This window comes from Triturus cristatus, chromosome 7 (assembly GCF_964204655.1).
Source record: "Triturus cristatus chromosome 7, aTriCri1.1, whole genome shotgun sequence".
In the NCBI taxonomy this organism is placed as follows: Eukaryota; Metazoa; Chordata; class Amphibia; order Caudata; family Salamandridae; genus Triturus; species Triturus cristatus.
The window spans coordinates 1,648,023,572-1,648,045,963 of record NC_140590.1 but is presented as its reverse complement, the minus strand read 5'-3'; the positions used below and the strand labels follow the sequence as shown (position 1 = coordinate 1,648,045,963).

Here is a 22,392-nt window from a genome sequence, read left to right as displayed (position 1 = left end):
AGTCTGGGGCAGTATTCCCTTGTTCAGCTGTGTTAACGTCAGTATCTGCAGGAACAGAATAGGCTCTTCTTGAAGAGATGCTCGTGCAGCATGCACCTCCTCGCCATATAGTGAAACCACTGCACTCACAGTGATATGATCACAACCAGCTGTAGGCTTCTGCCCAATGCCCGGGTGGAAGGGAGGCTGAGTGCCCAGGCTCTGTGGCCTGCCTGGCACTCGGTGCCACCTGTCAGCCTCTCCACCGAGCCACAGGGACTTTTGGGGCTTTCTAGGGTCAGTGGGTGAAGCAAGAACCACGCTCTGTTCTTACAGCATGCTAAACAGCAAGGACCTCTTCCTTTCCAGAGAGATATGGTAAGGTAACCTGAAATCTTGGCAAGAAGTGTAACTTTTGTTTATTTTTTAAATTCACTAGGGGATTAGGTGTTTCGCACAATCACAGGATGTGGCCCAATGCAGTGTCCCGAACCTGGTTCCTCCGCTCCAAAGTCCACAATTAAGGAAGAACGTGTGACAGTGGAGAGCAGAAACTGTCTGTGGCATAGAAACTGCAAAGCGATTTAATATGCTAGTGAAATTAAATGCTTTACTTATGGTACACATTCCCATGGAGTAGAAGCTCTTTTTATCTGCTTGCATGCTAGAGAGGCTGCTTCGGTGTTAAGGAGCTTGGCATCTGTGTCTGCTTGGTTCCTAACGCATCAGCACAGTGCTCCAGACCCATATATTATTTCACAGCCATCTGGTTAATATGTGTTTGTAATCACCCATGATGTTATACTCTTATTGGCACAGCAATTCCTTCTTACATAGGAGAGCCTAATCTGTTAGCAGCAGAGCAGACAACAGACCCATGTTACAGAGACACATACAGTCTCTTAAAAGCACGGATCTGCCAACCAACTGCTGCTGTGCTTCTCTTATGTACATTGAAAAGATTATATATTTTAAGATAAGAACAGTAATGTTTTACTGTTCTTGTTTTGAGGAAACAGCATTGCAATGGTACAAGGAAGCTCATACTACACCGTGCACCTGGGGCAGCCGGTACATTTTAGCAAACCCCGCATCGCATTATTAATGCTTTCGTAGTCTCCAGGAAAACGAACAGGGACTACAAAGCTCTTTCCACCATGCACGTCACTGAGGACCCACCATGATGTGCAGAAGTAATGTGACCTAAAATGCTAACTTCTAAAACTAATTTATTGTTCTTCTTGCCGTCATTTGAATACTATTTCCTTTTTGTACAGGGATATGTTCAGTGCACATTAGGCAATACACTCCTTTTCCATTTGTTTTAATACATTTTCATGAAAGAATCATTCATGATACCTTAGCCTACATGCCAGAACCATTCCACTTCACCACAAGTTTCCTAACACTTATGGGACTCACCTTCAGAATCCTCACAGGACATCAATCGAGTGACTGTCTTTTACTTCGGGAGTACTGACTGGCAATAAAAGTTAGTGGCGATCACTTGATGGGCTTTGTGTCTTTTTACTTCCCAGAAAACCCAACAGACCACAAGCATAAGTTGCTCGCCACGAAAGGGACAAGACCTCTGTATGGGCACCATTGAATTTGCTCCGAAAGGGTTTCGCTCTGCTTCAGGAACACGTGGTCCAGTTGCAAGGGAGCCGGTGCTCCAGTGGTGGTTGTTGTGTGTGCTGAGTTCTCTAGTCTCTCTAGACTGCTGTTGGGAACGCCCGGTGGATAAGGGTGGGCGTGTGGACACCCTAAACCGCAACTACCCAGCTTCCAGCATGTAGGAGAAAGCTCAGTGAGAACAGCGCATCAGGGACCGACATTGACCTGTGAATACTGGTGGGCGGAAACTCCACTACGCGGCAGAGATTTTGCCAAACTCTGCGCCCAAATTGGAGCGCGGAGTGGGCAAAAGTCCGCGAGTGGAGTTCACCGCCCACCCCTACTCCTAAGACAAATATTCGAATCTCTAAGCCATATTTTAAGGTGTCATTATTACACTTATAAAGGTAAAATCATTATATATTTAGTAAATTATCTATGCATGTGTATATACCTATATTATTTAAAGTGGGTAACAGTGCAACATGGTTCAATATTGCCATTAACGTGTTCTGTTGAAATCATTAATCAAAAGGATAAAGGAATTTTTGGCAGGGAGTCTAAACCCTGAATACGAAAAAAAGAAGACATTTGTGCCAAATGTCACTGCCCCTTATCTGCACCCACAAGGCCATATCTGCATTCTCAGCTTCTCGTACTCTCAGCTTGAATCCTCTCACTCCTCCACTCGTACCTTCTCTAATTTATCATCCCTCACTGTTTTAAAACACATTCAGGAGTTGCCATTTACAGCAGAGTAAACAAATAGAAAACCTGTCGTTCCTTGACATTGTATAATGCAATTGTTTTCATTTTTGGTTGCCTTTACGTTTGTTTCATAAAAATAGTGCTGTGTACTGTTACAGAGCATCACAAAAGGTGTTTGTTACACACTTTCCCATCCAAATCTTTTTTTTTAATGTAAATATAAGATTTCAGAACCAGAGTGACTTGTACAGAATTATCTGAAATAGACACGTTAGTGATAGATTCCTTACCTTAGAATATCCCCAGGCGTCAGACTGGATCCGGAAAGTTTTTTGTAGCAGTACCCCTGCGTGTCAGTAGTTGGTGTCGTGCGGCTCCGCGTCCATCACTGGCGTCGCAAGCGCCGAGATGACATCACGGAGACTACTTGGGCGCCACCCATGCGCGCTGACGTCAGTTCTTTATTTTTCCGCACCAGCAAGCGCAGATCCGGATAGAGCACGTACCTTAGTCACTTTTTGACTACTCTTTTGAGACTTTTTGTCTCCCCTTTTTCTCCTGGTGCACGTAGGGATGCCTGGCTTTAAGTCTTGTGGGGCCTGCCGTCGCAACATGTCGGGGGCGGACCCCCATGATGTTTGCCTCTATTGCCTGGAGACCGAACATGACTCCCGGTCTTGCCGGGACTGTCGAGCCATGGCCCTGAAGACCTTGAGGGAGCTGCGCTGGAAGCTGCTGGAGTTCCGGCACTCGTCCCAATGCTGCTCCAGGTCCAAGGACCGATCCCGGGGCCGCTTGCGGGGCCGCAGTCCTCGCTCCTCGGGCTCCAAGTCTTCACCCTCGGATTCTGGTAAGCGACGACATAAAAAGAAGTTGAAGAAGCGTGTTCGCTCTCCAACGTCCCCCCGTCGGTCCTCAGATGTGGACGAGGGGTACAGGGGCTCTGCCCCTATGGCTCCTTTGGAGCCTGGGAGTCCCGCGGCCTACCCGCCTTACCTGGGTCCGTCGGCGACTCCCGAACAGGTGCAAGAGTTTCTTGCCACCATGGAACGCCTTTTTAGGCCTTGGGCTCCCGTCGGCGCGTCTTCGGGCCCCGTGTCCAGATCCTGTTGGCCCGCCAGAGCCGCCGGCGGATCCAGCCTCGGCGCCACAGGATCCTATGCCTCAGGCGCCGCAGTGGGTGCCGTTTGTTCCCCCCCTTGCCCCAATTCCAGGACCATTTCGTCCCTGCCTGGGATCCGCATTGGGAGACAGCGCCGGACCGCCCCGGCCGGCGCCGTTCACGGCGCCATTTCCGACACCGTTTGTCCCCCTCCCCGGCTCCGGCTCTGCCGCTGCGACCGGTTTCTCCTGCAACAGAGGTGGAGGATGACTGGGAGGGGTCCGAGGACCCTCTTGCCAGTCAGTGTGACTCCGAGCAGGACTGGGAGGATGATCTGGAGGACGCCAGCAACCTCGATGTCTCTTCTGACCCAGGGTTTGCCTCTCCCCTGCCTACGATGGAGGAGGGCGCTTCCTACACGATGGTCCTCCTTCAGGCTGCTGAGGTCCTCAATCTTGATCTTCCTACGGTAGCCCATAAAACTAAACTGAGGTGCTCCAGATGGCTTTGACTTCTTCGGAGCCACTGCTTCCCTTCAACGATGCCCTCACCGACGCGGGGCCCCTGTGGACAAAAATGTCGCCAGGAGTCACCGCCCGGCGCCTGGTGACCCCGCGTTTCTGACCACTCATCCCACGCCTGAGATTCTGGTCATCCAGGCCTCGACGTCGCAGAGTGCCTTTCCCACAGCTCCACCGGATAAGGACTCTGGAGCAGCTTGGTAAGCGGTTGTTCTCGTCTGCCAGCTTGGGGCTGTGGTCGGTGAACACCACCTGTTTGTTGGGCCGCTATTCCCACGCGGTGTGGGACACGGTGCTCAGGTGTTACCTCAGTGGCCTGAGGCGGTCCAGGCTGTGCTTTCCCAGGCAGTTGCTTAGGGTAAGGATGCGGCTAAGTTCGCCATTCGATGTGGTTTGGACACCGCTGACTTGTTGGGCAAGGCGATTTCTACGACTGTGGCCCTGCGTCGCCACGCTTGGTTGCGATCCACTGGGTTCTCGCCTGACATCCAGAGCTCGCTCATGGACATGCACTTTAATGGCACTCGCTTGTTTGGCGATAAGACTGACAGTGCGCTGGAGCGCTTTAAGGACTCGCGGGACACGGCCAAGTCCTTGGGTCTTTCCACAAAGAGCCCAGCCACTCCTGGGTTTCGTTCCTTTCGTGGCCAAGGCAGGGGCGCCCAGGCACGTTCCTTCACCAAGCCTGTGCAGAACCAGCCTCAGCGCAGCCATGGACGCGGCTTCCGCAGGGGCGGCTCTGGGAATCAGCGTAAGGGGGCAGTCCACTTCCGCCCCCGCTGCTTCTACCTCCAAACTTTCCAAATCTGAGCTTTGTGAAGCACTCCACGCCGGTGGGTGGGTGTTGCAGATCATCTGCAAGGGTTATTCTCTTCCCTTTCAGTCTTCCCCTCCAGCCATGCCACCTCGGTGCCACTGCATGTCGGGGGATCACTTGGTGCTTCTCCAGCAGGAAGTTACGGCCCTCTTGACCAAGGGGGCCATCCAGCGCGTTCCTGGGCCAGAAGTAGGACGTGGTTGTTATTCCCACTACTTTCTGGTCCCCAAGAAGGACAAAGGGGGCCTGGGCCCCATCTTGGACCTCTGGAACGTCAATGGCTTCCTCCTGAAGGAGAAGTTCAAAATGCTGACTCTGGCTCAGGTCCTGGCTGCCCTCGACCCTGGAGACTGTGTTAGCGCTGGACTTGCAGGAGGCATATTTTCACATCCCCGTCCTGCCGGCCCACCGGCGTTACCTGCGGTTCAAGGTAGGCCAGGAGCATTTTCAGTTTGCTGTGCTCCCATTCAGCCTTACCAGTGCCCCTCTGGTGTTTACGAAGGTAATGGCGGTTGTCGTAGCTCACTTGCGCAGTTCGGGGGTGTCAGTCTTCCCCCTACCTCGATGACTGGTTGTTGAAGGCGGGCTCGCCCCAGGCAGTTGTCAACCACCTCCTGACTACGGCCGACCTCCTGAATTTACTGGGGTTCTCTGTCAATGTGCCGAAGTCGCACCTGAGTCTCTCTCAGTAGCTCCCCTTCATCAAAGCGGTTCTAGATTCGATGCCGTTTCGGGTTTATCCTCCCGAGCAGCGAGTCTGGGATATTCAGGCTATGATTCCGATCTTTCAGCCTCTGTCCTGGGTTTCAGTAAGGATGACCCTCCGGCTCCTGGGCCTGATGGCCTCCTGCATCCTGCTAGTGCAACATGCCAGATGGCATATGCGGGCTCTGCAATGGGACCTGAAGTTACAGTGGGCGCAGCATCAGGGCAACCTGTCCGATCATGTCTAGATCTCGGAGGGCACTGCACGACAATTGCAGTGGTGGATCACGAATCGTGATTGGGTCTGTGGCAGATCCCTCTCCCTTCCCCAACCGGAGCACACAGTGGTGACGGATGCGTCCCTCCCAGGATCGGAAGGCCACTTGGGAGAGGCGGAGATCCGAGGACTCTGGTCTCCGGTGGAATCCCGGCTCCATATCAACCTCTTGGAGCTTCGGGCGATCCGGCTTGCACTGAAAGCATTCCTTCCGGGGAAGTGTGGTGCAGGTGTTCACGGACAACACCATGTGGTATTGCAACAAACAGGGCGGGGTGGGGTCCTGGACCCTTTGTCAGGAGGCTCTGCGCCTCTGGACATGGCTGGAACATCAAGGCATTACCTTGGTGGTTCAACACCTGGCAGGTTCTTTGAACGCCAGGGCGGACAAACTCCGCCGCCGGTGCTTGATGGATCACGAATGGCGTCTGAATTCGGACGTGGTGCAAGGTCTCTTTCTGCAGTGGGGAGAGCCTTGGTTAGATCTATTTGCCACCGAAGAGACGCGCAATGTCATCAGATGTGCGCGTTGGAATTTCCAAGGCGGCACTCGCTCAGCAACGCTTTTCATCGCAAGTGGAGTTGCGGTCTGTTGTACGCCTTTCCGCCCATACCACTTCTGCCCATAGTGCTGAAGAAAATTTGGCGCGACCGGGCCTAAGTCATGCTTGTGGCTCAGGACTGGGCACGAAGATACTGGTATCTCGAGCTACTCAGCATGGCGATCGATCCCCTGATCCGTTTGCCTCTTCGGGAGGATCTTCTGTCGCAGCAGCAGGGGACGGTCGTCCACCCGAATCTGTCCAGCCTCCACCTCCATGCGTGGAGATTGAGCGGCGGCAGTTTACAGCCTTCAATCTTCCTTCCAAAGTCTGTGATGTCATTCTGGCAGCCAGGCGTCCCTCCACTAAAACGGTATACGCCTGCAGGTGGAACAAGTTTGTGGCATGGTGCACAGCAAAGGCTGTGGATCCCCTTTCTACCCCTCTTTCTGAAGTTCTTCTGTTCCTTCTTTCTTTGACCCAGCAGGGCTCTGCTCTTGGCACTATCAAAGGTTATCTTTCGGCCATATCCACCTTTTTGAGGCTTCCAGATCAGCCTTCTCTCTTTAAGTCCCCGGATGTTAAACGTTTCCTTAAAGGCATTACGCACACGTTTCCTCCCGTGCTGTTCATCATGCCTCAATGGGACTTGAATCTCGTTTTGACCTATCTGATGTGCGCTCCTTTCGAGCCCCTTCATACCTGTCCTTTGCCTCTTCTTACTCTGTAGACGGCTTTCCTGGTTGCTATCACCTCTGCCAGAAGAGTGAGTGATCTCCAGGCTCTTTCTTCCAAACCTCCTTTCCTTTATGTTCATCCGGACAAGGTGGTGTTAAGGACCAGTTCTTTTTTGCCAAAGGTGGTCACGCCCTTCCACATCAGGCAGACCATCACATTGCCTACCTTCTTTCCGCCTTCGCATCCTTCGAGATATGAAGAGAGGCTCCACCGTCTAGACTCAAAACGTGCGCTCACATTCTATCTAAAGCATACCCAGCAGTTCTGGATGGATGACCAGCTCTTTGTTGGCTACGTGGGCGCCAAAAAAAGGTAGGGCTGTGCACAAACGGACCATCTCTCGGTGGGTCGTTCGCATCAAAGCATGTTACTCCTTGCCTAAGAAGGAGCCTCCTGTGGGGCTGCGTGCCCTTTCTACCAGGGCAACTGCAGCCACTACTGCCTTAGGACGTGGCGTCCCCTTGCAGGACATTTGTCAGGCAGCTACGTGGGCCTCGCTGCACACGTTTACCAAGCATTACTACCTTGACAGTCGGGTCCGGAGAGACGGATTCTTTGGCCGTTCTGTTCTCTGTGACTTTCTGGTGTAATCTAGTCGCAGACCCACCACCGCGCTTGGTATTGCTGGGGTATCTATTCTAAGGTAAGGAATCTATCACTAACGTGTCTTTTTCAGATGCACAAGTTACTACTTGTGTAACGATCTATTTGTAAGAGACATTAGTTAGTGATAGATTCCTTACTGCCCCACCCATCCTCCCCGTTCTGGGAACTGATTCTAGGGTTAAGGTCATCCCCCTTTCAGGGCCCTAGTTTTATGGCACCAGTGGTTAGTTTCTTGCATGGCTCTGCGTTTCTGGCGCGGAAAGTCGTGTACAGAACTGACGTCACCGCGCATGGGTGGCGCCTAAGTAGTCGACACCAGTGATGGACGCGGAGCCGCACGATGCCACCTACTGACGCGCAGGGGTACTGCTACAAAAAACTTTCCGGATCCAGTCTAACGCCTGGGAATATTCTAAGGTAAGGAATCGATCACTAACTAACGTCTCTTACAGATATATCGTTACACAAGTAGTAACTTGTGCTTTAAGCCGATGCCCATGAAGTACTAATGAAGGTCGGCACAATCACATGTTGGGCGCTGCATCACAAGTCACTTATTGGCTGCAACCTACCTATCTTGAACGCTGCTTCTGCAAGATTACTTTTTCTGTAATGTTTTTCACTCAAGAACTGTCTTCCAGGAGACAACTGGCTCTACCGATCCACACACTGCAGCAGTTTTTTCTGCACATTCTGTGGAAGAGGTCGACTCAAAAGCTAACATCAAAAGCAGCAGCCATTGTCTTCAACAGCTTCCACTGGTTCTGCAGTCGCCAAATGGCTTTAGTTAGTCTTTTTTTTTTTTTTCTTTGACCTTTAATCTCTTGTCAGGGAGTTGATAATTTCTTTTCTGGACTATTGGACTATCCATGAATGACTCAGTTGATTTTTCAGGAGTATGCTCTCTTCTTTTTGTCCACCTTTTTGGCACATCCTTCCTCAAATCAGACTTTCTTGTGAGACAGTACCTTCGATCTTCGAGGCAGATGCTCCTCACAGTTTCTGAAGGCTGTTGTGGGAAAGGTGAACTTGGTTCTTGTTCTCTCACGTTTTGGCCCTTAAATGGGATTTGGGCTTCGGGCAACCTTTTCTTCAGGCAAGACAAGTACCTTGGGCAATACTGGATGGCGTTACTGGACCTACAGGATTCTTACTTTTGCATCAGGGTCCAGCTGTCTCACAGAGAATATCTTTGCCTTGTGCGTATATCTGCACACAATAATATTCCAAGGTACCTTTTGACCTCTCCAGCGGACGGTAGGTTTTTCAACAACATGGGGTGGCTAGTTTCTTCAGGTCATCAGGCAAATACTTATTAGACCACTGCCTGGTGAAGGCTGCCTCGCCCCAGCTAGTCTACAACCACTTGCTGCACACTCTAAAACTCAATTTTTTTAAATTGCTCTTTATTGAAAGCGTACATAAAAACATGCATTTCAGAACATATTATGCAATCTCCTACCCTGCACATAAAGGCTAGGGGGAAAGTGGGACACATTATTGCAAGACAGTTACACTGAAAATAAGACCGTAGTTGAGTTACTGATATTCTAACCTCAGGCGTGTGCTTTAGAGTGTGAGGGTGTCTGCTGCAAAAACAACAAAAAGTGAAAGAAGGAATGCTGGAATTAATCTCATTCATTGCCAATCACTATGGGCTGCATTCCAGATCAGCCGTTCGGGCTAGACTGTTCGCACTGTAGTAGGATCAAGACTACTTGCATATTACTGGGTCGAAACTGATGTGGCATAGTGGATGTTAGAAGAAATGGGGTCTCTAGTTGGCAGTGGTATGCACCCTGACCAAATGGGCACCCTCGCTCTAGTCAGTGTAAGGGGATTACGCAGCTAAAATAACCCCTGCTGACTCCCTTGGTAGCTTGGCACAAGCAGTCAGGCTTATCTCAGAGGCAATGTAACACATTTGTACATACTCTTACGGTATAACAGTGAAAACACTATAAAAGGACACTAAACCAGTTTAGATAAATAACCAATATTTATCTGAATAAAACAAGTCCAAAAAAACACACATCCCACGTACAGAAGTAAAAACATCACTTTTCAAAGGTTAAACCAGTTAAGTCCATAGAAATCTATGGATGTGTCACTTTTAGCACAAAGTACCTTGAATGCTTCAAAACCAAAGACAAAAATACGCACAGGAAGGTGAGAAGCCCTAAAAGCAAAGCATTGCGTCTGTTCCTTACACACAGTGGAGGTGATGCGTCAGTTTTTGCTGCCTGGGGAGGTGATGCGTTGGTTCCTTACTGCAGCGCAGGATAGGTAATGCGTCGGTTCCTACTGCCATAGGAGGTGATGCGTCGATCTCCAGAAACTTGGTCTGCGTTCCTTACTGATGGGCAATATCGATGAGGAGACCTCGTCGAGGTACGATGCTTCGAAAATCCGGGCCTGTCAAGGCAGTGGTTATGAAGCAGGCGCTGCGCAATTTCACTTATGCGCAGCAGGTGATGCGTCATTTCTACAGTCGCAAAGCAGAGACTGCGTTGGGGTCGGAGCAGGTGACACAGGACTCTGGCTGCGGTGACTTTTTCAGCCGCACAGCAGTCAATGCGTCAATTCTTAGGTCGAACGGTGGTGTTGCTTCGGAAAAACTGCTGCTTAGAGTCGATATGTGGATTTTCTTCTTACATCACCGGATTCTACTTACAAGGGACCAAGAACTGGATTTGGCAGCACTTGGTAAGTCATGGCTCTCCGTAGAAGAGCCTAAGCACTGGTAGGTGAAGTCTTTGATGGCCCTGAGCCTTCTTAACAGGAGGCAAGCACACATAAGCCCTTGGAGAACCTTGGAAGCAGGATGTAGAAAGCAAAGTCCAGTCCTTTTAAACCCAGGACAGAAGCAACAAGTAGCAGGCCTGCACAGCAAAGCAACAGGCAGAGTGCAAGTCCCTCCTTCAGCATCCAGTATCTTCTGCCTGGGATGATGTTTTCTGATTTGAGAGCGTCCGAGATCCAATACTTGTATCCCTTTCTGCCTTTAAAGTAGGCAAACTTCAAAGGAAAGACTCTCTAGTGCACAAGACCCAGCCTTTCCCTGACCTAGCTCCAGACACACCACAGGGGGGTGGAGACAGCTTTGTGTGAGGACAGGCACAGCCCTATTCAGGTGTCAGTTACAACTCCTCCCGCCACTCTAGCTCATGAAGGTCCATCAGTCTGGTGATGGCGCATCAGTATATGCAAAGCACACCTCAGCTCTCTTTGTGTGACTGTCTAGAGTGTATGCACAAGAGCCCAACTGCCATCCTCACCCAGACATGAGTTATACAGACAGGCAGAAGCACAGAATAAATAAGCAAGAAAATTCCTGCTTTATAAAAGTGGCATTTTCAAACAGCAATTTAAAAACCAACTTCACCAAAAGATGTATTTTTAAATTGTGTGTTCAGAGACCCCAAACTCCTAATCTCGATCTGCTACCAATGGGGAAAATACATTCCAAAGATATTTCAAGGCAATCCCCATGTTGACCTATTACAAAGATTTATTTGTTGTAGAAGTTCTCCTTCATTCTTTTGAGATTCACTGGGCGTTTCTGGCGGTGTCAAACCTGCCAGTCCTTCAGTGTCTGTTGAAGCTCCGATTTAGATGTTTGTTAATCCCTTGAGTGCTGAGGGACGTAACGGTTATGTCTTCAGCTGTGGGGCTGGTGTGCCAAGGACGTAACTGTTACGTCCTCAGTACACCACCGCCTAATCCCTCTGCTGTAAACAGCAGAGGGATCTCCTTTTTTTTGCCTCTGGAGGTTTTTTTTTTTTCTCCAATGTAATGCTGATCGCGCGCATGGCCCGCTGATGTCATTACATTAAAACTGAAACGAGCCAATCTCCTCAATTCAGTTTCACTGTTTGGGTGCTCGTGGGGCTATCTGAGCCCCAGGAGCACCGAAACACACAGGAGAGGTATCGCTGGAAATCTTCCCTTTCCAATGGTACTAATCCCTAGTGGATCTCTGCTTTGGGATTGCCGCAGGAAGGTGATCCACCACTAGACATCAGTGAGGGGGAGCCGCCCCTTCTGCAAGGGCATTTGCTCCCCCATATTAATTTGGGCAAGTTCAGTCTTACGGGTGGAGGCTGCCCTAAATGGGCACTACAAATGCTCCCACACCTCCCACATATTTCCAGTCTTTCTGCCCCCTGAAGTGCTGATGGGGCAATAGCCCCTGATCTGTCCCATCCCACTAGGCACCTGGGATGAGGTTTGCAGAGGATTATGGGTAGGAAAACATAGGGGGATCCACACAAGTCACACCTCACTGGACTCCCCAGGGTGTCCAATTATGAGAAATGTCTAGGTTTGGTAGGTTTCCCTAGATGGCTGCTTAGCCCGGGACCAACAACGCAGGTGCCCGCCTTGCAAAACCCGATTGTTTTGTGAAACAAACTTTTGATGTCTCCACAATACGTTTTGGGCTCTTCTCTGTCGCAGGTACTTAGCCCACCCACGCAAGTGAGGTACAATTTTTAACGAGAGATCTGGGGGAATGCCGGGTGGTAGGAAATTAGCGTCGCCTGGTGATCCCACAACTTTCCCATACACAAATGTGAGGAAAATCTGATTTATGCTAAATTTGAGGTTTTCAGGGGATTCTGGGTAAGGAAACATTGTGGAAGCCACGCAATCTAGACCTCCCTGGACTCCCCCGGGTGTCTAGTTTTCAGTAATGTCTGGATTTGCTATGTTTCCCTAGATAGCAGTCGAGCCCAGAACCAAAAGGGCAGGCGACACCTTTGCAAAAGCAAGTTGTTTAGTAAAGAAGTATTTTGATGTCTCCACAATAGGTTTTGGCCCATTTCCTGTTGCAGGCACTAGGCCTACCCACACAAGTGATGTACCATTTTTATCAGCAGACGGGCGAATGCTGGGTGGGTGGAAGTTTGCGGCTTCCCGCAGATTCCAGAACTTTACATCACTGAAATGTGAGGAAAATGTGGGTTTTTTGTTGTTTTTTCTTACAAAGTTTGAGGTTTGCAAGGAATTCTGGGTAACAGAACCTTGTGAGAGGCATACAAGTTACCACATGCTGGAATCCCCTGGCTGTCTAGATTTCAAACATGTGCTGGTTTGCTAGGTTTCTCTAGGGGGCGGCTGAGCTAGGGCCCAAAATCCACAGCTAGGTACTTGGCAAAAAAAGGGTCCATTTTCTATGGAAAAACGTAATGAGTCCATGTTTGGTATTGGGCCGTTTCCTGTCGCATGCACTCGGCCTTCTCACCCAAGTGGAGTACTATTTTTATCGGGAGACCTAGGGGAACATAGAATAGTAGAACAAGTGTTATTGCCAGTTGTCTTTCTATGCATTTCTGCCTTCCAAATGTAAGACAGTGGGTACAAAATGCCCTCTAATTCACATGCCAGTATGTCTACCCACAAATTCGGAGATGTGCAAATAACAATTGCTTCTAAAATCCATATCTTGTTCCTATTTCGGAAATACATAGATTTCCTTGGTGCCTATTTTTCACTCTTTATATTTTACCAAATGAATTTCTGTATGCCCGGTAGACAACGAAAAACTATTGCAAGGTGTATGGCTCTGGGTACCTTAGGTTCTTGGTAAACCTACAAGTCCTATATATCCTCGCAACCAGAAGGGTCTCGCGGTATATTGCTTTAAAAAATCTGCCATAGTTAGAAGAAGTTACAGGTGTACATGTAGGCACAAATAACAGTTTTTTTCCAACTCAATTTCAATATTTTTTTATTTCAACTGTTAGTTTCTATAGACAAACCTTGAAGGATCTACACAAATGACCCCTTGCTGAATTCAGAATTGTATCTATGTTTCAGAAATGTATAACTTTCCTGGCTGCTAAAGGTTAAGCTTACACCATTGGCTGTTAAAAGTATCCATTTGCCAGTATGCAACTATACGCACGTTTATTGCGAGACTGAAATCTGTTTTTAAACTCTAGTCTGTTAACTCTATTAAAAGTACTGTAATAAACTTAAGGGTCATAATGCCTCTGAGGAAATTCTCATTCCAGGTTTGTCGCATCTTACAGCAGTGTGATACGTTTCAGTGGATAAAATTTGTTTAACTCCTTTTTTGCAGTTTTGTACATTCTCTCCAGTAAATCTGGTATATCAATATAAGTTACTGATCAAACACTTTCTCCATCTCACTAGGCCCCCAATGACCGATGGATACCAAAACAGTGGTGAGGATGGGTACCAGAACAGCACGTCTGGCAAAACATTTTGGGAAACCTTTGGTAGCCCCGATGCAGCCAAGGCCCACCAGTCGCCAAGCAGTGATAGTTGGACTTACGCTGACAATTCTACTGAGAAGAAGAGCTCTGACAGCTGGGACATCTGGGGTCCTGAGCCACCCTCCAATAATCAGAATAGCAATAGTGACAGTTGGGACAACTGGGAGAGTAACTGGGAGAGTGCAGGCACTGATGCCAAGAACAAAAAAAATTCTCCTGATAAGCCTGCAAAAGCACCAGTGGCTGATGATGGGTGGGAAAATTCAAACTGGTAGCACAACCACTGCTGAGGAGCAGATGGTCTGCACTGGCCTATCTGAGCTGGGTCAGACCATGTACTCTGCTCTTGAAGTTTTCTTCTGCCTGATCCCACCTCCTGTTATGTTTTCCAAGCTGCTACCCTTGTGGGTTTGCTTTACATTTGTCATTGCTTACCCATGGAGATTCCCACTCCAAAGGAAATGTTTGATGTTTTGTCTCTGTTGTGGCCCTGCCATAACTGGAGAAGACCAGCTGCTCTCCCTATGTTCCTATGTTTCTTTTTTTGTATTCTTCTGTAGGTGATATCTATATATTTTTGTTTTAGTCAATCTCTCCTCATGATTGAAAAAATATTTTAAATGCAATTTAGGATGGGGGGGGGTCTAATAAATCCTGGAGTTTGTTGATTCCACGTGTTGAAAGAGGCCATTTCCCCATTCTGCTTATGCTGTAGGAGCCCAGAGTGCTCTTATTCATTTAAAAAAGACAGTGTCTACGACACTGATAATGTAACTTATATCCAACACTTTTGTGCCCCAATCAGTCTTGGGTTACTAGTCGAAAGCCATAATCGATTGCCAGCTGGCAACAGTGTATGAATGAGGAGACCCTTGCCTCTGCTTTGTAAGTTTTCGCTATGCTAACTCTAATTTGTTATTCATTTACAATACTTGCTTTTAATAATTCAAAGTGAAATTCTTCTCAAGTGTCCCTTTTCAGTATTTATCAAATGTATACCGGTATTTAAAAAATCATGATGTTTATGTATCTCTAAAGTGTTGAGAATATTCTTGTAAAACCCTAAAACTTACACTTGTCTCAGATTTTCCACAGGCATTGTAGATCTCGTAAATCATTGAGCCTACATTAATATTCTGTGCAGTATTTTTTCATGTTCTCTACCTTTTGTGCAAAGTGAATTGAAGTGACTTCACTGACTGAATCCCTTTCTCAAACTCTTCTTAGAAGATGCTTTCCATCTACCAAAACAATCTATATATTTGAAACATTAGTACAAGTCAGTCATAGCTTCATCCGTCCTTGATCCTTTCATACCTTTTCTAAATTATTTGTGCTCCTTGTACCAGGTTCGGATGGACGTTTTTCGTTTCAGGCTTCATTTTTCAAAGCACAATTCAACCATTTGCTTTCCAGAGTCTCCTCCATGCAAGCAAAATTTAAAATTTCACATAATTGTTCACTGTAAAAGGTGAATCCTGTCAGGGTTAGCTCTCCACCACTGGTAACTGTTTCTTTTGTCTGCTGTCTGAAAAGACCATGATTTGGAGTATTGTGTGCACTGCCTGAAGGTCGATTGGGGATGCCTGGAGTAAAGACAAGAGAGAAAGAGCTACGGAATGTGTTGAAGTAAACAAAAAAGAGAACTGCAGTGGACACTGATTTCTCAACAGTCTAACTCCAAGCTATGGCAACTATGTTCCACCGAAGTCTGGCTGCATGTAGTGGGATTCAGGCTCACCCTCCGATCCATAGGCACTGGCTTTTTTGTTATCTATACAGAGGAAGGCGAGGAATGACCATGATGGGGTCACTGCTCCAGCCCTAAATATTTCCCTGTGTATTGGAGAGGGTCGTTTTGAGAAAATCCACCTTAGCTGTGGCATGTTTCCTCACTGAGTATAATGGTGTCCAGACCTGAAGGATTCCCACCAAGATTAACATTGTAAAAGTCTTTTGAATATTTGTTGAGTAGGATTCAGATTTGAATTCCGTGTAACAGAAATGTGTGCCCATGATTAAAGACTGATATCTCCAGATATCAGCAGCTAGCCTGCCTAGGGGGTCCCGTCAGACTTCCGCTAACTCATCCGGGTCTCTAGGAGATCTGGTGTTAGCGTACATATTGTGTAAATAAAGTTGTAATTTGTCATTCCTTCGTGAGGGCAGGTTCATTTCTTAAAAACACAAGTGAAGGTCTCTTACAGTCCATGGTGGTTGCTGGAAAAGGTAGACCATAGACAAGCTCTTAATTTTCACATTACCAAATGGTTGTGAGCAGTGTATTCAAGTGTTTGTTACACGAGCAGGCCATGTCGACATTTTTGCGTAGGTGTGCGTGCGATTTGTCAATGGAGTTTACTCATTTTCTAGGAAAACATAACTACATGGAAAATCTAAAGATGGACATTTATTGTCAGTGTTACACTTTAAGAAGTGCTGATTGTATGCTCTGAGCTAGAAGGATGCTTATTTCTGCATTTTCACAAAACCTATTCACAGTAGGTTGCTTATTCTTGCATTCCAATTTTGGTATTCTTCTTTTCTCAGTTTAGCTGCATAAGTGTTGATAAATGGTACTGTAGTTATAACGGTGCATCTTGGAGCAATGAGTGTACAGCTTTTGTACGTCTTGATCAGTTGATCATAAAGGTTCAAGAATCATGTTCATGTTTGTTTTGGGAATTTGTTTACCTACTGAGGTCTCAGAGCAAATGTGAATGAACCTTAATAGAATCGTCGATTTTACTTTCCATAGGAAATGCTTCCTCCATCTGCATCAAATTGAATATTATCACTCTGAAAAAGCACTGCTTGCACGTACCATCTCGAATAAAGGAATGATGGCATCGTACATCTTGTTGGTGCATTTTGCAACAATATTCAGCGTTAGCTTAGTCATGTCTCAGAGAAAGGTGTTTCAGAGACGTCTCTAAACATACAACGATGGCTGTATCTTCTTTGTTGCAAAAATCTGTCATCCCTGGTTGGAAGATCAAACTTTGACCCATTAACTAAAGGGATGTTATGAACATGGGTGAAGGGAATCTCTGTAGTAACAAAACATGAAAGTGATCATCTGACCAAGAAACTGCTACACTGTTTGGGGTGAAATGTGAAGCCTTTTTTCCCCTGAGGATACTTTTAGCCTGATTAAGGAAATGTCTGTCTCGACTGTTCTACTCAAGGGTAGGACTTGGTCTTGGATTCGAGAGTAATCCAAGACCATGTTGGGTTTCTCTAAACCTTTCTTCTACGCCAGTGCCATTGCAACACCACCTTAATACTCTGGTCTCAATATCTAAACCCAGCTCCCCCAATGTTTCAAAGTTGAGGTTTGGATGTCTTGTGTGCTCAATTTGATTTCTCATTTTTGCCAGACCATCAGTTTCAGTCCCTGCCTTGTGAACCACTGAAACGTAAGTACCTATGGGATGATGTACTGTGATGTTGGCGACTGTCAAGCCTTCCATAAGGCAGACCAACTGGGCAAAGCTTTAAGTTCGTGTTGGTTCTCAGTAGCATCTGCACATAGGCAGATTAAATTTTTTAACACTGTTGGAGTGGGGTCTTGATGTTCGCAGTAGTCTGTCTGGCACCATTTTCTAGTAGAAGGATACTACAAAAGCCATTGAGAGGATGTTCCATATTAAAATGGCCCAAGCTGAGAGGAAGATCAAATTTGCTCATGCAACCCCTGACAGACATTTCTAGGTTTAAGAACTGTTGTTTTCCTATTTGTGGCCACACTTGCACGGAATTCCCAGAAAGTCATTGTATGTAATGTCTTTCGCCTTGCATGGTGATCTTTGATATTAGTCCTGTTATTTTTTACTAAAATAGTTACTCATTTTAACTCCATTCAATCTGTGTCTGTGCCATTGGTTTCCCCCTCCGAGTCCCCCCCCCATCCCCCCCCGCATAGATTATCATTTAGTCTGCAAGAAAGTGTCATCAGTTGAATGCATGTATAGAGTTTAATTTTTCACCTTAAAGGTAGAAAGCAACCGAGGAGCCAAGCAATTAGGTTAATGTACAGTCAGGAGCGAAGTGCCCAATCAATAAGAATGTGTCCTAAATGCATTCTAAGCTTTGTTGTGCATTGCTTTGATGCTGCACAGTAGCGAGTAGTGAGTTGCTTCAAGGCGTCACTTCTTGCTGAAGTGCTGTAATTCTCTTTATTTTCAGAGTGCCTTTGATCGTTCTGATTTGAAGCGAAACCTTATTTTTCTGTGTTCGGCTTGAAGTACCCTTCTTGAAACCTGGGTAGAATGTCACACTTTTGCTCTTGGAAGGAAAAGTGGCTTTAAATTTAAGACTCCGGATGTTTACTGTACAAAGCTCCAACCATAAGGGACGGGACAAAGAATATTTGGCGAGTTAATATTCTGGCTATACGCTCTGGTAATTTATAGCTCTTTTCCCAAGGTAAGTTTTATATAGTTCCTGCCTGTTTACCTTTCGCCTCTAGAATTAAAAGCAACATCGATCCACATGCATACTGCAGGCCTGTGCTTTTCCCAAGTATCGTCAGTTTATGAGCAATACATTCACCATCTTTAGTTTGTCACCTTCCTCTGTTAATAGAGATCCCTCGTTGGTTGGAGATCACAGTTTAATACATGTGGAAGTATTTAAGGTATTTGTGGGTATGCTCGGATAAAGATGAACGAAGAGGACTGGACAAATTAAGAGAGTGAAGGTAACTGCTGGTTTTGTACCAACTCTTGGAAATACTAAACTCCAGTGCTTGAACTGATACTTGTAGTACTGTGGGATAAAATGTGTAACCCTCCTGCAAATCAGTTGTCCAAGGGTTGCTACCCATTAACTTGCATTACATGATACAGTTTTCTATTAGTCTTTGCCTGTGTGTAATGCCACATTTTACATCACAGATGTTCTCTGTACTTGATGTCTGTGATCAACAACTGTCTAACAAGCATGGTGAGGTGGTAAACAAAATGTGGTGCAGATGACTTGGCCTTTTCGAAATTCAACTGAGCTTTTTCTGTTTCTTCTACATTGAGCCTCAGACTCCCCTGACAAAGAAAGAGGGAACCCAGAACTAACCTGGAGCAAAAAGAGGCTTTCTCCTGTATTACCCTCTTATGTTGGCACTTCTGGTTCAGGAACCTAGTGGTAATACCTAGGTGTTTTAGAATATGGGCTCGAGTTATTCTGTGGTCGATTTTAAAAGTTTTTTAAAAAAATTAAGTCATGCAGTGAAAACAGTTTTAATAGCATCGATTGTTGTGGTTTATTTTCGTAAGCCCAACACTTCCATTGCATTTTTACACTGGTGTGTGAACTACTACTTTCAAGCTTCCTTCCCCCTCTTGGTCCTATGCATGTTCAAAAAGCATGCCTTCATGGCTCATGTACCACAGAGGTTAAACTAACTTGTCAATTTCTTGTAGTATGAGCAGAGCAAAGTGCAGGAAGGAAATCACCATAACTTGGCAGGTGTATTGCTATCTTCTACTCTGCTTGTAATGTATCATTTCATTGAGACTGGTCGCTTTCAATTGGTGGAATCAAACTGATTCAGGAATGCGTTGCTTTAAAATCGTCTGAGGGTAACCCTTTCATTTACAACACAACGTGTGACATTCCCAACCAACCGTTGATCTCTGACAATTCGGCATACCCAATTTATCGGTGTATTATGTTTATAGCAAGTTTGTTTGTACAGGTGAAAGGCATGTAACATCCCGGGACTATGAGGAACACACTGTTAAAATGCTGCTCAATTTGTAGCTATGAAATTGCCATGAAGATTCTATTTATAATGTACAGAAGTGCAATTATTGGCTAAAGCTTTAGTTGTGTCTTTACCTTTGAGCAAGTCCTTATCAGTCAAATGTTGCTGCTTTCCCCGGCATTTACTCTCTGTCACCCTATTTAGTAGACCAAGTAAAACAGTAACAGTTGCCCCTTCAACCTCCACTCTTGCTTTCTTCCAGCATTGTTCACACAGCTTCAGTGGTGCTAAAAAGCGGAATCCCAAAAGAGACGTTCTACCCTGTGCTGAGCAGTGTCGGTCATAGCCTCATGGGAGGAACCCAGGCCCGCTCTCAATTTCTGGGTTAGAGATCCCTTGTTACTTCCATCTTCACTAGGGTCAGTCTGCTGCTCCAGAGATGAGGCCAAGCCAATTAAAATATTCTCATCAACAAACTTGGGTTGTTCAATTTTGGAATGCCTGACCTCTGCTTTCAGTGAGATGGACAATTAGTGTGAGAGTGCATGCTGAAATGGCACTTAATACATCATACCCAAATTTTCCGCCTCCTGAAACCAAGCATCCGCTTTAACAACATGGTGACATTCAGATTTTCAGCAAGTTTACATCACTTCCCCGGATTAAAGGGGCTTCAGGTGAAGCATGATCCAGAGAAGGAAGGTCCTAGCTAAAATAAAATTTATTTTGTGCTCCCCTTTAATTGGAAACACAATTGTGTTACTGGGGGGATCACTTGCGAATTATGTTCTAGAGAAAGCAAGATCTAATCAAGCAAGTTGTTGGCTGCTAGTAAAAAGCTGGTGTGAACCAAGCAAGGCAATTCTTGCACATTAATGCTTTCTCATGGTCATCTATAAAATCATTCATCTGGATTGGGGCGTGTTCTTAGATCAGTGGTAACATTTTTAAGAAATTGGCAAAATGTGTATTGATAAAGGCTATAAGCATGCAAAACCGCTATGATGGCATTGTTCCTCAAATGCCCCACCCATAATAACTTTAGATTTCCAACATGATTCTCCTCTTTGTGTTGTGCCTTGGGTATATTCATAGGTAGAAGACACCAAGCAACATACTGTCAGAGCAGTTTGACAAACATCCTCTGCCATCACACACTAATATATTGTATATGAATGCAACCTTTCAAGTGTATTTTAGCACCTGGTATACTGATCTATCATCCACGGCAAGTAGAGTGAGAAATTGTTCCATCAAAGCTGCAGACGCCAATAGTTGACCTAATGTATCAATATAGGTCTTCAATCTATGTAAACAAGAGTAGTTCTGTTGTATTTTTGTGAATTTGCAGAACATTTTTGTAAAGCTGCTGTTTGAGTATTGTGACAGAAGCCCACTACTACCCCTTAATGCTTAAACTCTTTTGTTCAGTGTACGCAGCTGGGTATTTTTAATGTTCTGACTTTTTAGTATATTCAGTTTAGTTTGAGGCTTCCCACCCCATGTGTACAGGCCTTATTTATTTTTGGCCTTGTGACCCTTTTTTGGTTTTCAGTGTGAAATCGCATCTCTTGTTTGTGGATGCACTTTACTTTTCTCCTACCTTCTGCTGTGTAATGCGCTGCAGTGCCATCATTATCATTTCATAACCATCTTTGTGCCCTGTGGTGTTAACTTATCTTTGTGAATGGAGCTAATAATGTCTGTGCTGTAACTTTTTCCTTAGGTGCAAGGGAAGTTTCATCTGTTTGGTCACAGATATCTGGCATTGGTCCAAACTCCAATTCTTAGAGTTGCAGTTTCATCCTCTGACCAGAATCAACATCACATTTGACTTTTCGGCTAAACTGAATGGAAGGAATTATTTTTAAAATGCCAGTGTACTTATTCATGACCTCTTATCTTCTCCATTATGTGCACCATGACCGCTGCAATACTGGTGGTGTACTGTTGGTTGCAGCTTCATTAGAGAAATACTTTCCTTCCTGCTCACTGTATATCATCCGGAAACATTCACTACTTGTTCTCCATTGGAATGCAGCAGGCTGTTGTGGTGCTGTTTCTGATGCTCGTGGACATTGGATGTTTGACTGGCAAGTCACTTTTCAGAAGCAGGTTAAATTGTTGGTTCTGTGTCAGCAGTGTTTTTTTTTTCCAGTTCTCAATCCAGCTCCAGACCCCACTACAGGGCATTCACTCTGTGTTACCATGCAAAAGGCTCAATAAGCCCTGAACCATTTTGTGAAGCTGCTTATCTGTATTAAAAACTTGTGAATGTCCAGGGATTATTAAAGCTCCAGCAACGAAGCCAGTTATGTCTCCTTGAGAACTGAAATGCTTGCCTGTGTGTTTGTAAATCTGGATTTTATCAATGATGTTAATGCATTTCAGTTTAATTACATATTTGTTTTGGACAGTCAAACATTGTAACATTCCATAGATATAATGTGTTTGCATTAATAATGTAATATTTTTGTGCAATATATGGTGAGCAGTGCACAAATCCTATTTCCTGTTGTTCTCACCAAGACTACATCATAAGGGGAGGCGTATGATAAATTAAATATGTGAATTGTCCTGTTAACTTTCATAGTGTCTTTTGTTTAGAGCAGTTCACCAATCAGTTTTGTTTTCTAATGATCTTCCGGTTAGCCCCTGCTATGACTCGAGACAACTCTTTCTGGGGACCTATTATATTTTGTGATATTGTAATAGAACGATGACTTGCAATGAAAGGTTCATGAGGGTACTCTGTAGAGCTTTAGAAAGAAGCTGCTGTTTGAACTAAGTTGAAGGTTCATACTTTGATCTTTTTAATAGTTTTCAATGCACTT

At 45.8% G+C, this 22,392-nt stretch overlaps 1 protein-coding gene across 8 annotated transcripts in view; it reads left to right on the top strand.

The window, feature by feature from the left end:
- The window catches only part of ARFGAP1 (ARF GTPase activating protein 1), a 545,635-nt gene extending 523,493 nt beyond the window's left edge, over positions 1-22,142 (top strand). For all 8 annotated transcript variants that reach the window (XM_085619704.1, XM_085619708.1, XM_085619707.1 and 5 more), the window contains one exon: positions 13,772-22,142. In XM_085619704.1, the coding sequence (XP_085475830.1) occupies positions 13,772-14,129 (358 nt within the window). In that variant the 3' untranslated portion in view covers positions 14,130-22,142. The remainder of the gene's footprint in view (positions 1-13,771) is intronic.
- Positions 22,143-22,392: the final 250 nt, after the last annotated feature.